The sequence below is a fragment of the Fusarium mangiferae genome, assembly GCF_900044065.1.
Source record: "Fusarium mangiferae strain MRC7560 genome assembly, contig: FMAN_scaffold014, whole genome shotgun sequence".
NCBI classification, from domain to species: domain Eukaryota; kingdom Fungi; phylum Ascomycota; class Sordariomycetes; order Hypocreales; family Nectriaceae; genus Fusarium; species Fusarium mangiferae.
In genome coordinates, this window is record NW_024573934.1 from 478,149 (window position 1) to 494,227 (window position 16,079).

Below are 16,079 nucleotides of genomic sequence, written 5' to 3' on the forward strand. Positions count from 1 at the left end.
CAACGGGTAATGCCTTGATAGCTCTAGTGACTTATCCCAACCTATATGTTGGAAAAGGTTTCGATTCCACTAAAGAAGTTAGCTATGATTTGCGGAACAGGAATTGAGAGTGTATGAAAAGTCAAGAACGAAGAGACAGACTTCAATAATTGGCGATGCCTAGACTGATATTTCATGCAAGGCGAGGGTATTGTCGTATGAGAGTTGCCATTGGATTTCACTTACTCGAATCACCTGTGAGAGCAACAGCTTTTGCGATACTCTTCGATGAAAGGGGATCCCAAGTCCGAAATGACCAGCCCATTTGCAGGCACATTGATCATCCAGTCCTACTTCTACAGAGGGCCGTTCAAAGAACATATTGCACTTTTCCACCCATAGATGTTGCGATCCCATGCATTGGGCATGGCCTTGCCATCTGGACAAGCCAACAAATCAGCATCCGAGTGAATGTGTGTGGGAATCAAATCAGTGCTTATAGCTTATAGGTAACCACTAAATATACAAACAACCTCGCCGCCGTCCTTGCTGCATTGGTAGAATTGCGGCTATCTACGTTGACCATTCTCTCGACCACACCACACCGGCAACCAACTCCTCGATCGGGCGCTTATCAGCTGGAGAAGTCGGCACCGGATCCCCTCAAACCTGGGAGTATAGTCATCGACGTTCGCAATTTCAACGGACTGTCTCTGTCACGGCGGCGCTAAATAAAGTACCCACAAAGGCGTTTTAGGTGGGCGGCCGCGGTGAACGGGCGCTTAGCGTAGGCGGTATCTTACTGCCTCATAATTTAGGTACTAGCGGGGTTCCCACTTTGTTGTTGTGTAGGCCTCTGAGGTTTCCAAACTTTCACTTTATATACTAGGTAGCAATACTGATCGCAATCGTTTTTTCCCGCTATGAAATACTGCACACTTTGTGGTATACCATTTACCAGGGACCTCAACGAGGCCTGGATTGAGAAAATCCGTGCCGGTCAGTAGCCCAGGCCCAATCGAGGCATGAGTTAACGTGATCTGACTTGCATAGTTTTTATCGAGGGTACAAGCTGGAATCACACGGCCGTCTCTGGCGTTGGAAGATGGGGAGAATATGATGATGACCCTTATGTGAATGTCCCAGCGAATTGCCAAAGCCGCTATGACAACCGCTCTGGCCCAGGCCCTACCATAGAGGTTGGCTTGACACCCAGCAACATAACAGTCTACCTGAAACCCGACGCAGCCGATGAAACTTGGGGTTATGGCTTCCAAGATTCGTGCTGGTCCATATTTACCAAAAACTACAAACCAAATCTCAATGTGCTTTTTGCGGCCTGTCTTTCTATGCCGACTGACACGAATACTCTCCTTGATTGGGGCCACGACTACGCGGGAGCATCCTCAATCAAACAACAGTTCGATATGCCTGTACGGAGTAGCTGTTTCCAATCACTGGAGGCTATTCCCCAGATGCTGCGATCTGATCCATACCACGTTCCCGGGCTTGTCAATGCCATCGACGGAGCTGCGCGCCTCCAGAATGACGTCTTCTTGAGTCGCTTGGAACCAACTGTACAAAGTCTCCAAAGCGACAGTTTCTCGCGCTTAGTCCCGGGACTTCTGCAAACAATTGTTACTCTCTTACCGACATCAGATGTTCACTCCCTGCGGCTTGCGTCCCCTGTCTTTGCGACCTTGGAGTTACCTGAAAGGTTTTGGGCATCACGCTTCCAACCTGGCCACGAATTTGATCACTTACCTGAGGTTCATGGCCGGCCCCCTCAATCATGGAGAGCTTTATATCATTCGCTTAAGATCTGGACGCGCGGGATCCCAAGTATGGCCAACCGCAAGCGGGTTTGGGGTCTTTCAAAGCAACTTCAAGCTACGTTGACTCAACTAGACGGCGTTTCTTGCCAAGGAGATCTTTTAAGCACGTGGTTTGATACTAGTCCTGACAGGTCGGATCAAAACATCCCCAAAGCTGAGGTTTCATGGCATACAGCTTCACGCGCCGTTGCCAACCTAGGAAAGAGTTTCTTCTACGGTTCTCGAGTTCTGAGGGCCCGTGCTCTATACTTTTCAGAGCCTGTGAAACTCCGACAAATGTCTGTATCTTTCGTTCATACAGCCGCTGGAAGGTTTATCTCTGGCTTAAAAATGATTGATGAGCATAGTAGATCTCATGTCTTGGGATACCGGCATACGAAGGCCACATCACATATCTCACTTGATCCTGACGAGCATATACTAGGATGGGAACTCGCCATAGACTTATGCGGCATCAAGGGAATTGCCGCTGTTTGTGCCGATGGAACACTCACTGGCTGGGCAGGCGAATCCGCTGGTTTCCCAAGGTGGCGATTAAAAGGATCCCAAGGAGTTTCTGCAGTGAAAGCCGAGTTTGACGTAAGTCTATACCATGAGGTGTACTGAGACTACTGACTTACCGACATTTGTTAGGCTCTGAAGCTCGTTTCTCTTAGTCGCGACACATTACCCGACAAGGAGACGACCTGGCTGAACAACTGTCTCTGGTATCCCGAAGTCCCCGGAGAAGGGCTACTCTTTAAGGGAAGCAGAGGTGATGAGCCACGGGCTAAACAAAATCTTCCAGTAACAACCGTTCTTTTCGGTGGCTCAGATGGTCGATATCTGTCCCAACTGTCGGAAATTGTCGTATGGGTCTTCGACATTTGCCATGTGGCGGGAATTGAGTTCCGCTACACCGATAGTTCACACAACAGCCAGCTTGGTTATGTTGGCCCGTTTGACGAGAACTACCCCGGTCGTAGGAACTTCAGTCCCGACTCTCATGATAGCACACTATCCTTCCACATTGACGGCGCTTCTGGTGAGCGATTGTCTAGTATTGACGTACAGACGAGTGGATCACATGTAGTTGGGCTGAGGGTAATCGCACAACCTATTCTTGCGAGAAAAACACTGCTAATATCGTTAGCTTCGAACCAATCTCGATCGAACTATCCAAACACCTGACTACCCTTATGGAACAAAGAAAGGCTGGACTACAGTTGACGGAAAGGGATCTGAAATTATTGGCATGTTCGCCACACTTGTACGTACCCTTTCTATGTAACATCTTTTAATTGGTTTCTTGATCCATACTGACGAGAATTGACAGAGTCGGCCTTTCTGGGATCTTGGTCTCATATCGATATGAAATAACAGCTGCCGAGAGCTCAGATAGGTGTCGAATAGAATGGTGCTCAATAAGGCCATCACGGTGAGCCATGAGGTTACAAGAGCGATCAAGCGAGAGCTTATTGCGTTCGCATTGGTCTTGTGCCCACGAATCTGTTCAATGGTGGGTTGGTGGCACTCAGCCGCACAGTTGTCAAAAGAGGGTATGGCTATCATTGCTCAAAGTTCAAATAACTGGCCTTCCTTGTTTCTGTTTGCCTCTCAGTCATCGTGTGAAATATGTACTAGACTTTTTTGTCGGGTCAAATACGATTTTGCAGCTGAAAGTCTTTTACGCATGGGAGCTATTCTCGAAGATTTCCTTTCTTGTTGATGCTGCAAGAAAGTCATCTCAAGGAGCCTTAGCATATGTCAGCCCAAGATACACGTAGACCATACAAGTAAACGCCTGGAATCATTGTCCTCCTTGTATCCCATTTTCCCACTCCAGCTAGGTAGCCGCAGCCGTCCCCTCAACTACCTTCTTCTCAATGAAACCACTCTTTTGGAGCTCCGCCAAAAGGTCCTCCAGCTCTGCTTTGGGTGCGTACGCGATCTGATTGTGTTTCGTAGGCTGCAGAGACCACGACCAAGTACCATTGGGCAAATAGCCATATATCTCTGTTAGGCGCAAGGAAAAATCACCCGTGTCTGAGATGAGGCGGCGCGGAATGACTGTCTTGTGGTCTTTATTAATTGCTTTGCTGTGGTGACTCTCGATCTTGTTCGTTGAAGTGGTAATGGTAAATGCAGAGTAATCAGGGGAGGAAGCTTGTATTATACCTTCAAATTGAACCTGTGTACCTCTGCCCCCGCAATCACAGTGTGGTCTTTTGACTCTGATTTGATGACCGTGGTTGGAATCTTCTGTGATTAAGCTGATACAGCTTCTGAAGTTCTGACGCAGCACCCTACGTGAGAGTGCACATGTTCATTCTGGAATTTGGCTGAGAGACCCCAAGTTCCATAAGACTCTGAGAGGTTGAGCAAAGCCCCGTCCTCAATTGGTGATTGAGAGCCGAACAAGAAATCAAGTCACGATGTCAAGCAACATGGCAGTGTTTCATATGTATCAAGGACTCTGATTTATTCCCTAGGAGTCTTTCGCTGAGTATCAGAGACAATCGTGAGGTTTGAACCGTGATACAAGCTGGCGATAACGGCAACTGGGAGTAGACGTATCTTCACACCGCGCAACCATTGAGTCGAATTGCCTCGTTAGAGGTGAAGAATCTTGTCACAGTTGTTACGATAGCGCTTTTCAGTGATTGGAGCAGCTGGTAGCTGAATCTGGTGCGGTTCGTTTCCACTCTATAAGTGCTACCTGTTCCGCCCTCATGTGCCCAACCAAAAGCCAAGAACACAAGACACCAGCACATGCGCATACAAATCACACTATCAACAAACGAAACATCAGACTACAAAACATAAAGACTACAAGATGCCTCTTGTGTCAAAGGACAGATTCCAAGGCATTCCAAATGTCCACTACAATGAGAACAGGATTCATTTGGCATTCGTCAAGGATGAATTCAAACTTGCAAAGGTACTGACCGTCATTTTCGACGGTGATGGAACATCTCGCGAGTACCATTGCTGCGAGGTGGACATGGCTTATTTTGTCATTTCATCATGGGACAAGAGGGACCTACTACCCCAACTTCAAGAGATGGAAGACTCTGGTGTTCGACAGGGCTCACTGAAAGACGCACAAAAAGAACAGAAAAAGGAAGATAAAGCAGCGAAGCAGGCAAAGAAAAGATAAAGGTGCATCATGGGTGTAGCATCTCAGGATAGGATGATGTGTCCCCTTTCAGAACAATGAAATCTTACTTTCGCCCTCAGTATACTCACCTAGTTGACAGTGTGGTTGATACTCTTGCTTGCTTTAGATGAATTTCCTCGCATTTTCGTTACCAAGGCTTCGAATTCTCGTTCAGGTCCAAGTATTACTATCGCGTTAAACTGTCGGTGCCTTTTGTGTCGTGTGAAGGTTTATATTTTCTATCCAAACACCACCTGTTAGTTGACCTTGAAATAGCAATACTAGCAGCAATACTGTAGAATATTCTTCTGCCCACACACTTCCACTAAGCCCACTTACTTCTGATTTAGTGACTTGGTTGTAGTTTGACTGGATTGCTGGGGTATTGGGAGTCAGTTACCTTTATGTGAAAGGACATGTTCTACCTAAAGTCTTGATTGAGAGGGCTTAATCTTCAAACGCCTCTGAATGTCCCACTCAGCCATATGAATGACAGGCAAAACTCTATCTACTTTCACAGTCGATATGTCTCTCTCAGAGTCACCCCACTTCTGCTATCATATGATCTTTGTCTCCAGGCCACTCGTGATGGTAGTCCTTCTTTGGCAATTGTGTTGGGTAGCTGGTATACTGTCCCGGTCGACTTTGATTAGAGTGTTTTTTTGAGTTGATAGACCGCACAGCTGATGGCTCACATGACGCGCCTCACACGAGGGGATTCCTTGAAATGCTGTGATCGGAAGAAAGTGGTAAGAGCCGATGCCTATGACTTCTCCACGATGTGTTTCTTGGCGACCTCCTCCAGCAAGTTCTTGGGCTCTCCCTTCCACACCCTGAACACTGTATTCGCCCCCACTTCTGTAGCAAACCAGTTATTCTCACCGATTGGTGATCTCCCGCCATAAATCTCTTTTTGGGTTGTACGGAGCGCGTCCCAATCATGGACCTTCTTGGATAGTATACCGTGCTTCCATTCGGGAAGGGGCTCATTTACGTCTTTCATTCTGAGGTGAGAACAAAGTTTTCCTTTTTGTGATATTAGTCTGAATACTGAGAGATATAAGTGAAATGGTTCAGACTGTTTATTGAGCTCAAGGCTTGGCATTTACATTTCGATAAATGTGATGAAAGACTGAGCTGACAATTAAGGTGAGTCATGATTGAAGCACAATACCGCACCTACTCATCAGCTGGATCGCTTATTCAATGCAGAGATCTTGCCACAGATACTGCGACAGAGTTATTCAGAGACTTCAACTGGCGGTCGTAGCTGCATAATACTGTTCTTTATTCTGACTACAAATACTACATACATCTCTCTCAAGCTCTCCCCAATCTCTAACGACAAGTTTAGGAGATTGCTGTATATCACAAAATCTGCACAAGTATTTTATAATCTCATGAAAACACAAAGCCAGGGGCAACAAGATGCCACTCGTAGGGAGGGATACATTTACAGGGTTGGAAGGCGTTGATTACTTCAAATTCACACTTCGTGGCAAAGATGTCAAGAGCGAGACTGCACTTAAGTCTGCATTAGACATCATTTTTGCAGGGGATGGAAAGTCTGGCGAGTACTATGCCTGCCATGTGGATCTTGAACGCTATGAAATCTATTCTTGGGAGAAAAAGAATATACTTAATGAGCTTGTAGAATTTAAAGACGCAGGTGTTGACTCTGGTCTGTAGTAGAGTTGACTGGGAGCCAAATCGGAGAACGCGAGGGCTGATTAATGGTGATATACTGATACTTCCCTTTAAAGCAGTTAATGCAACTAAAGATGTGGTATATCTTACTTCCGTGCCTATAGTAAGCTTCTCCAGGCGTGATAATAAAACCTTCTGCAAATAATGCTCCTACTGGCTGCAAGAAAATAGTTCAGTATTATCTTAGCTAAGAGGCTGTAGGATCGTAAGCTAAGTCAGAGTACCAGTCTCCTCGAATTAGTATCACTATGCTTAGTGATATTTTGCTATACTATTGGAACATTGTAAGCAAAGCTTGGTCTTTCCACTTAATACTTCTACCGGGATGGTCTTTAAATACCATTTATTATTAATCTATAATCGCGGATCGTGTGAGGGGCGCGCAGTCTGAGCATCAGCTGTAGGTTCGTGTGTGCGAGGCGCGTGCCGTGACCCATCAGCTGTAGGGTCTGTCAACTCAACCTAATCCTGTACAATGATGAGTCTTCATTCTGGATATTCATGTAAGCTCACAGTTTCAGTTCTCGACCGTCAATAGCACATCTCGTAAACGACTTAGGCATTATGCTAGGGTCACAAAAGTTAACATGCTGTGTCTTCATGTCAGAGGTCGGCCGTAGGACCAAAGAGAATAACTATGGTGATGACTGCCGTCAATAAGATTAAGCTTTAGGCTGCAAACACAGCTGATGAATAAGAACACGATATCTTTTCCCGTCAATTTAAGTTTTCACCTAGAAGCTTTCACGATGAAAGCGAATAGCAGATTTTAAATGTTGTACTCTCTGGCATTAAAGATAGATCTTTGTGGCTTTCTCGAATGCTGAATAAATAAGAGGCTCATGCTCCCGACACGACTCAACTTGGCTTCCAACGCTGACCACATTGCATCTTACCCGCGACAGTACTCAATCAGTCTAAACCTTCTCATTCACAACCTGGCACCAATCTACGAAATCTCTGATTCGCCAGATTCTTATTTATTTGCCCTTCAAATTCAGCATAAGAAAGAATACCGATCACTTTTCAATCCCGACAACAAGACAACACACGTCTCAAGTTTACAATGAGCCTAGTAAATGAGTCTGTCTTCCTGGAAAGCGGCAAGGAATATTTCGGACACAATATTCGGTCGTGCTTGGTCCAAGATTACGATGACCTCATCCTCAACCTAAGAGCCATTTTTGGTAAAGAGGAAAACGAAGAGAAGAGGTATTTTCATGTCAAGGAAGCGGGACTCGGCGGCTATCTTGTATTGGCGTTTGTAGAAAAGAGGTATATTGAAGATGACCTGTTGTTCTTGACCACTGCGACAACGGTCACTTCAAATATTGCCGCTAACATCGCCAATCAACAGAAATAACGACCAAATGAGACATTCTGCTCCAACCACATAAGTTGGGAGTGATAGGATGTTTCTCTATCTCCTTTTTCGCACTCAATTTACAACATGCAAAGCTCTCCAATGGTAATAGAGCATGAAGAAGATCATGAGAAGGTGGGGTCAGACGGACTGAATAGGTCACTTAGAAGGTGACGCTAGAAAGCATGGTGGAATGTTATTCACAGTAGGTATGTAATTTATCCTGCAACTTCTCGTCTCTGGATCGTGATGTTCATGTTCTCAAAATAGCTCACACCGCCCTTGACAACATACGTTCCCCTATTCTTCTCGTCAACCCACTCGACCTTGAAGCTCCTCAAGAACTGCAGCGGTCCCTTGTAGAGCTCCATACGCGCGACATCTTGGCCCAAACAGACTCTAGCACCATAACCAAAGCCCATGCTATACTTGTTGTAGACCTTGGCCTTATCCTCGTCCAACCAACGCTCAGGCTTGAAAACTTCGGCATCATCGCCGTAGATGTTGGGGTCACGGTGCACGAGCCAAGGGTTACAAGTAACTTCTGTACCCTCCGGGACGAATTGGCCGCAGATCTCAAGACCGCCCGGTGGAGCGATGCGGGGGAAGATGTTTGGTGCGGAAGGGTTGAGACGCATACTTTCTTTGACGCAGGCAATGTAGTAGGGGCAGTTCTCGACGACTTCATCGTACTGGGGCATCTCGGAAAGTTTACCGGCGACAGTGGCATCATCGATCTCAGTCATTAGCTTCTTGTACACAGCTGGGTTGGTCAGGATTTGGATTATCATGGCCTGGAAGGCTGTTCCAGTTGTGTCAGCGCCAGCGAGAAGGACGAGAAGAATCTCAGCCTTGATGTAGTTGATATCCAAAGGATTACCATCCTCATCCTTAGCTTCGATGAAGCTGTAGATCTATGTCAGCATTTAGCGCGAGATGTGAAACAAGCCAGCTTACGTTTGAAGCAAATCGACACGTCCATCTGTCGCACCATTCTCAATATCCTTGAAACGCTGATCAATCAAGCGATCGCGGAATCTCATCAATGTTCCAATACCAGAGTCTTGCTCAGGACTAGCAACCATGTATTTACCCAGGAAAGTACTCTTGACCCAGTTAGTGAAGGGATGCAGCCTTGCCATGATACCAAAGGGCGTAAGACCATCGTGAAAGCCTTGGATAAGACCTTCCACATCCTTGCCCTCTTTGACAAACCCGAAGGGAGCACCAAAGCCAACTTCTGAGATGATATCATAGGCCATAAACACAGCCCAAGGCGCAAAGTCGAAGGGCTTGTTGGTGGAGGCGAATTCTCGCTGCAGTCGCGCCATCCAATTCTCAATGTTGGAATCGATCAATGGCTCCATCTTCTTGATGTTGGTTAAGCTGTAGAGAGGCGCTGCAATCTTTCTGTACTTGGCGTGCATGACGGAATCTTGCATATTGAAGAGAGATTCATCTTTGCCAAAGCTTCCGGTGATGTAGTGCTTTGACTTGTTGGCGTGACGGTTGTAAATCTTTGGCAGTTGCGTCGCGTCACTGACGAGCAACATTGTAGGCGTTATTCTGATAATAGGTCCTGAAAAGCGTGAGCGCCTTCATCATCCATTGACGAGGGCAATCTTACCATGCTTCTTGTGAAGCTCTTGGAACGTGGCACACTCATCAGCCTTGACATTATGATACGTGATCCAAAGCCTCGTAACAGTGCCCCAAAAGTTCCCAGGAAATTTCCTCAGCGGATGAAAAAAGCGATACCGAACAATCTGCCACAAAGCGCAAAAAGCAATATACCCAGCCCCCAACAGGGCGACGTTCGCAAAGCTAAGCACGGCCATTGTGTCTGCAGGAAACAAAATGAGCCAATTGTTGGGAACACGAAAATAAGCAATGAAAGGGGAGCGAACCCGATAATGTACGAGGGATCGACACGACGGTAGGTTCATTCAGGTTCCAGGCCTGTTCCCCATGCTGTTACATAGCCTGTATAACCGAGTTGCGCAACTTGACGATCATTAACCAAGGATGTTCAATGGCCCGTGATTGCTTTTCCATGCTATGCAACATGTAGTAAAGTGGATTCCTTAATGTAACGGTTCCCATCTCGGAAGAGCAACCCGCTGAAGATCCAAGAATTGCTTATGCACGTTTGCCTATCAAACGACGACTTACCTGAGAATGCTGAGCGATGATTGTTGAACCAGGCCCGCCATTCGGCAGGATACGCGTTTCCGAGCCGTGGTAAAATTTCTGATCCTGGTCCTTATCCACATTCGCCAAGATCTGCTACCAAGATCGCCATACGCGGCTGAGATATTAAATCCTCTCCACTTGAAGAGTCACTCAAGATTCGCATGTGAACAGATTGGGTAATACAACGGTAATACCACGACGGCGTTACCGAGATTCTGGTCAAAGGAGAAGTTTGATGATCCTTCTGCTCTCTCTTCCCCTGACGAGAAATTCCATACAGACTCTCGGATGATGTGATGTTTGTCTCATTGTGGGGAACGTGTTGGTTGAAGTGCCTTGTTTGCTTGGATCCACACTTGAGAAAAGATGACAGATTCTCTTGAGAAAACAGGCTATAGACCAAGTGGATTCTAGCAAATGATCCGCGGCATAAAATACGGAAGGAGGAAGTCAGTAGGATGAGGCGATGATTAGCGTGAGACACGCTGAGGAGAACCGGTAGACTAACACCTAGCTCCCACCGGGCCGTTGTCTCTAGCCCGCAAACCTCAGTGACCAAAAAAACCTAAAAGGAGAAAACAACACCAAGTGGGCGGGGAAAACGTTCCGGAAATGAAGCCGAGGTCCATTGGCGTCAAGATCCTCGCACAGACAAACCCATGGGCCATTTATCCGAGTATCCTGGCATCCAATCACTTCTACCCAAGCGTCAATCATTACGCGCATCTCCACCAACAATGGGGGCATTGTTGGTTCCGAGACGAATGGCAAATCTGATATGTGAATTTCCCCTGAAGATTTTCTCCTGGCGCCGTCAGGGCTAGCGATGGAGGCAGTAAGATCTTCGGTCGCTTGGCGAGGCGAGACTTTCGTCTGTGCTTTCGTTACAGAATGGTAAACGATTGGCATAACACCTGCGAGTTAATCCATCAGCCGTAATGAAAGGCCATCTGCTTGTCTCAGTTGGGATTCGATGGATTCTTCCATTTAACCCGCTGAAGATTCTGCATCAGGTGAGGTTTTCGGACTCGTACTATCTTTTTCGTTTGTCTTTGCAACCATGACTGAATCACAAGGCTCAACTGTCAATTCCGTCGCTATTTGTTTTGCGGTCATTAGTTTTTGTGCTGTGGTGTTGAGATTGTGGGCGAGGACGTTTATTGTTAGGTCGCTCGGGGCTGATGATTGTGAGTACTTCGATCCACTTATTTGAGACTTTGCTAACTGTTGCAGACTTGATTTGCGTTGGAGCCGTAAGTCTGATCTTTTTGCGACTACATATGCAGATATTGACAGATTCCAGATATTATCGTGGTGCTTCATCGGCTGCACAATAGCTTGTAAGTTCACTGCCGCTTGCTAACTGGCCATTGCTAACCTCTTTAGCCGTCCAACATGGCCTTGGTAGCCACTACGAAGACGTGATCAAACGCGGCACCGATAACTTCATCGCCTACCTCCAAATCGTCTGGCTATCCTCCATCTTCTACAATGCCTGCCTCGGCTTCATCAAGATCTCAGTACTCGCCCTCTACACCCGACTCGGCGATAAGATGTTACGCAAGACAGCGTTTGTCATGATGGGCGTTGTTGGATGCCAGGCTGGTGCGAATGTCCTTGCTTGCATCTTCCAATGCAGTCCGGTCCCCGCCGCGTACGATATCACGATCTTGCCGGAGGATAAGAAGTGCGTTGACATCAATGCGTTCTACTTGGCCAACGCCGCTGTCAACATCTTCACGGATATCTTGACGTATACGTTGCCGATTCCATTGGTAGCGAGGCTTCGTGTTCCTCGACGACAGAAGATCAGCTTGGCCATCATCCTGGGTCTTGGACTCTTGTAAGTCTCTATCACCGCTTAGTTGCTGTCACATCGCTAACAATACTAGCGCCTGCGTCTCGTCCATCATCCGAATAACCTACATCCCCAAAATGCTCAGCTCCTCCGATGCAACCTGGGTCATCTCCGACGCGATGTACTGGTCTGTAATCGAAACCAACATCGGCATCCTCGCCGCTTCGATCCCCTCCTACAAAGCCATCGCCAAGAAATACGCGCCCCGTCTCCTCGGCAGCTCTGGCATGTCCAGCAGTCGCAAGCTCTCAGGCTTCAAACAGATGCCTCTTGAGCTTCATGGTGGCAGCAATCCTGGTACTGGCGCACCCAAGAGTACGTTTGAGACGAATATTAAGAATGGGTTGGATGACAATAGTAGTGAGGAGGTGTTGGTTATGCCAAATGGGAGGATTGGGGTTAAGACGGATATCACGTTTCGGTATGAGAACAACTTGGAGAATGGCACGGCGAGTCAAAGATAGAATACCTCTGCGTTTCACTTGGTTTAGATAGCACAGCAATAATAGCCAACAAATACATTGAGTTTTGCATACATGCCATTGCCGTCAAACACCTATTTTGTATCCAGAGCTGCACTTACCAATAAAGCGAAGGATATTGCCTAAATCTATCTCGACCAGATGAGCAGATGGTCTATCAAATTAATTGACCAACATTGCCGTGTGAGCTCCGCGACTTCGCATAAAATAACAGTGCAATATTATACTAACATAACATCCAAATTACTATCAAGGTCTAGCCAGATGTTTGTACAAGAGCAATTGGGTTTCCCTGCATCGGCCTTGCTAAGGCTTGTGTAGCCTCTTCTTTCTCCAACTGAGACGAACACAGCTCAAGTATACGACCATGGAAGTCTTTTTAGAGTCTATTAGTATTGTATGGGGTTACTGAGATAACGGGTAGGCTTACATATAACTCCATTCTCTTTCTCGGGATTCAACAGACCCTCCGAATATATACCAATATTAAGATTCGCTTGAGTCTTTTCACAAAGCTCAATATCCTCAACAGCAACATTTCGCGTGAAGCTATACCACTTTTCGAACGCATCGCTTCCGGAAGGGGCCTTGTGATAGTAGTCAAACTCCATGCGGGCCTGTTCGGGTTTCTCAGATGGATTGATGCGCCAGCAGGTCAAACCCCCAGCGTACAGGCTCAAAGAGCAGTTCGGGAAGAGAAAAAAGAACAAACCATCGTCAGCACCGGTAGCGGTAGCCATATGCTGCGAGTAGTTGTGTTTGTTGATGACTTTGTAGCCCGCGGGCTTGAATGTCTTTGCAAACTCGGGGTGCGCGTAGGCACAATGGAGACACTCCTGATAGGCATCAACCGCAGCCTTCCAATTATTATGAGAAGTGTACTTTAGAGGACGTCTCAGTGGAAGTTCAGTAAAGTCGGCATGAGCGGTCGACTCCTCAAAGCCAGGGAAGAAGTCTTCGAAAGCGCACGTCTCGTCAGACAGTGTCAAAAAAAGAAGGCCATTTGGAGTTAGGTGCGATCGCATACGGGTACCCTATATGATGAGCATGGTTTCTGAGGATGATATTTGCTTTGTGCTTACATCGCGTTTCTTGGTGATTGAAATGCTCCTCCAATCTTCAGTTTCGCGACGGACGATGAAGTCGATCTGAGCCAGCTCGAGCTCGTAGTTGACATTGGTTTCGGGAAACTTTGTTACGGCTCCTAAAAGAACCCACGACTGTGTGACCATCAGTAATGGCGCAATAAGAGAATGAATAGCCTTCCTAAACTTGCCTTAAGGAAGATTGCCTGCCTCTCTAGATTGTAAATACCCGAGCTAGTGTACCAAGAAGCAGGCAGAGTAACATCCCAGTTAGTCATTGTGAATTGTAGATGGGATGACTGCGATTATGTTTGGTTTTTCGAAGCAAACTTGATGCAATTTGAATGGAAGTCTCTTTTTAATAACAGGGCACATTGAAATACCCATATGTGAAAAATGCGCGTCTCCAAGTCAATGTTCATTGCCGGGAGCCTACCCTACGCTATACCGGATCAGGAAATTTTACACGCAGCATGCCTTACCTACATATTTTCAGCCAGATGATACCACGCGTATCTCTTTAAAATACGCCATTATTATGATTGACTCGCTCAAACGTCAGCGATGTATGCGTATAGACACCTCGATATAGTAATTTCTATTGCCTAATAGAGAAACCGCACACGAGAACGCTAGCGTTCGGGATACACTTTGCGCAAACGCCGCCTTCGACTGGAGTGCTAAATATTCTTGCCCTGCTGTAAGGAATATCCTCTCTCATTTGATGTATTTCACTTGATATATTGCATTTCTGTTCTTGTACTGTCTTCTCAATGGATTCTTTGACATTTTTTTGTACCACCAGCGTGCTTATCACTGCTATAGTTCTTCATTTCTGGCGATATCTGCAACAACGCCATACCCGCCTGATAGTGCCGGAACATATAACCTTTGGCCTGCCCGATGGATGGTGGTCAGATCCTGTTCGATTCCAGCTTGAGCGACGGGCAATCTTCAGCCAGGTAAGTGCCGCTAAATCCACTATATCTCTGACGCCATGGTCTGATTTCATTGATAGACATGGATCTGTATAAGCCACCGCGGACGCTTTCGCTCCCCCGGCGACTATGTGGTCTATGATGTTGCTGGCTTTCGCATTCTCATGATTTTGGGTAAAGATCAGCTCGTGCGGTCGTTTCACAATGTCTGTAGACACAGGGCCTTCCCGGTCGCCCGGAAACAGTCTGGCAGCGCTACCGTTCTCGGCTGTCGATATCATGGATGGAGCTATAACACGGAGGGCAAGCTCATCAAAGCTCCCTATTTCGACGACCTACCCGGTTTTGATAAGAGTTTAAACAGTCTCTTCCAAATCCACACGAAGCAGGACAGCAAAGGCTTCATTCATATCAACGTGAGCCGTCACGAAGACGTGACCGCTAATGCGACTTCAATGGGCGTAGAACTGGGAAAGTCTGGCGATGTCAGACCAGATACAGAGCTACTAGACAGTATCGAGCTAAGTGGGAAGTTCAATTGGAAGCTTATCCGTAAGCATCCCATATTCAGCCTTCGCTATAATTGACCTGCAGATGCTAATGTTCGACAGTCAACCAACCATACGCTACATCACATCCAACGAAGTCCTCTAACACAGACTCCGACTACCCATTGCGACCAATAAGACCCAGTTCAATTGAAAACCAACTATTCTTCCCTTTGACTACAATAAACACAATGTCGGACCAGCCCTTCTGGTATCAACTAACCTATTCTCCCGTTGCCGTTGACCATACCAATTTACGCTGCGATATTTACATCAACAGTCCCAAGGGCTCTTTCCAACTCGAGGGGGCTACCAAGGATTCACTTCAGAAGGAGATACAGCAAAAGCTACTAGGCTTTGAGAATCAGTACAAGCAGCTCACCACTCAAGGAGAAAAAGGGTTTGGTAACGGCGAGTTTGCGCCGCGTCGAACAATTCATATTGACAAAGCTGACTAGTGATAGGCTACCAATCAAAGATAGCTGATGCGGTTGAAATGCATCAGCGGCGGGAAGCAGTCCAAGGCTTGGAAATCAAGCCCGCGGCGCTAAAGCAGCAAAATGGTAACGCCACCCTCTCGAAAGCTGAAAGAAGTAAGTCAAACCCTGGTAAACACGCAATGTTGAGATTTCCTCGACATTCTGAGGCCACATTGGCTTATCTTTACTGTAGTCTGCCAAGCCGTAGACTGCGGCACCTCCAGAAAGCTAGATTGGTAATGGTCAAGAAGCTGAATCTTGTGATGGGGAAACTTTCCATAGTTTTACTGTTTCTGGCAGAACGAGTTTGTTGAATTCAGCCACATATTCGTTGGGGAAAGCAGACAACGGGTCAAATGAAGAATTAAACACACAAACTGGTAGTGATTGTTCATAGTAGTGATTGTTCATAGTTACGGTTCAGAGTAATAGGTTGTTATGGCCAATCAATAGTGCTGTGAGCCGTAGGCTTG

The 16,079-nt window shown here is 46.6% G+C and overlaps 6 protein-coding genes across 6 annotated transcripts; 4 read left to right on the top strand and 2 right to left on the bottom strand.

Moving 5' to 3' along the window:
* Positions 1-902: 902 nt before the first annotated feature.
* Positions 903-3,168, top strand: FMAN_15070 (uncharacterized protein; the record flags this gene model as incomplete). The annotated part of the gene is made up of 5 exons (XM_041822596.1): positions 903-978; positions 1,033-2,393; positions 2,448-2,897; positions 2,947-3,063; positions 3,130-3,168. The coding sequence occupies 5 exons, from the start codon at positions 903-905 to the stop codon at positions 3,166-3,168; spliced, it is 2,043 nt and encodes a 680-aa protein (XP_041688261.1).
* Positions 3,169-4,629: 1,461 nt separating this feature from the next.
* On the top strand, positions 4,630-4,953 carry FMAN_15069 (uncharacterized protein; the record flags this gene model as incomplete). Its single annotated transcript, XM_041822597.1, has 1 exon — positions 4,630-4,953. The coding sequence occupies one exon, from the start codon at positions 4,630-4,632 to the stop codon at positions 4,951-4,953; it is 324 nt and encodes a 107-aa protein (XP_041688262.1).
* Positions 4,954-8,241: 3,288 nt separating this feature from the next.
* Positions 8,242-9,861, bottom strand: FMAN_15068 (uncharacterized protein; the record flags this gene model as incomplete). The annotated part of the gene is made up of 3 exons (XM_041822598.1): positions 8,242-8,929; positions 8,981-9,602; positions 9,651-9,861. The coding sequence occupies 3 exons, from the start codon at positions 9,859-9,861 to the stop codon at positions 8,242-8,244; spliced, it is 1,521 nt and encodes a 506-aa protein (XP_041688263.1).
* A 1,415-nt stretch (positions 9,862-11,276) lies between these two features.
* On the top strand, positions 11,277-12,538 carry FMAN_15067 (uncharacterized protein; the record flags this gene model as incomplete). Its single annotated transcript, XM_041822599.1, has 5 exons — positions 11,277-11,403; positions 11,450-11,469; positions 11,520-11,556; positions 11,603-12,059; positions 12,109-12,538. The coding sequence occupies 5 exons, from the start codon at positions 11,277-11,279 to the stop codon at positions 12,536-12,538; spliced, it is 1,071 nt and encodes a 356-aa protein (XP_041688264.1).
* Positions 12,539-12,812: 274 nt separating this feature from the next.
* On the bottom strand, positions 12,813-13,919 carry FMAN_15066 (uncharacterized protein; the record flags this gene model as incomplete). The annotated part of the gene is made up of 4 exons (XM_041822602.1): positions 12,813-12,931; positions 12,987-13,590; positions 13,639-13,776; positions 13,833-13,919. The coding sequence occupies 4 exons, from the start codon at positions 13,917-13,919 to the stop codon at positions 12,813-12,815; spliced, it is 948 nt and encodes a 315-aa protein (XP_041688265.1).
* Positions 13,920-14,414: 495 nt separating this feature from the next.
* Positions 14,415-15,846, top strand: FMAN_15065 (uncharacterized protein; the record flags this gene model as incomplete). The annotated part of the gene is made up of 5 exons (XM_041822603.1): positions 14,415-14,603; positions 14,660-15,131; positions 15,191-15,532; positions 15,592-15,720; positions 15,815-15,846. The coding sequence occupies 5 exons, from the start codon at positions 14,415-14,417 to the stop codon at positions 15,844-15,846; spliced, it is 1,164 nt and encodes a 387-aa protein (XP_041688266.1).
* Positions 15,847-16,079: the final 233 nt, after the last annotated feature.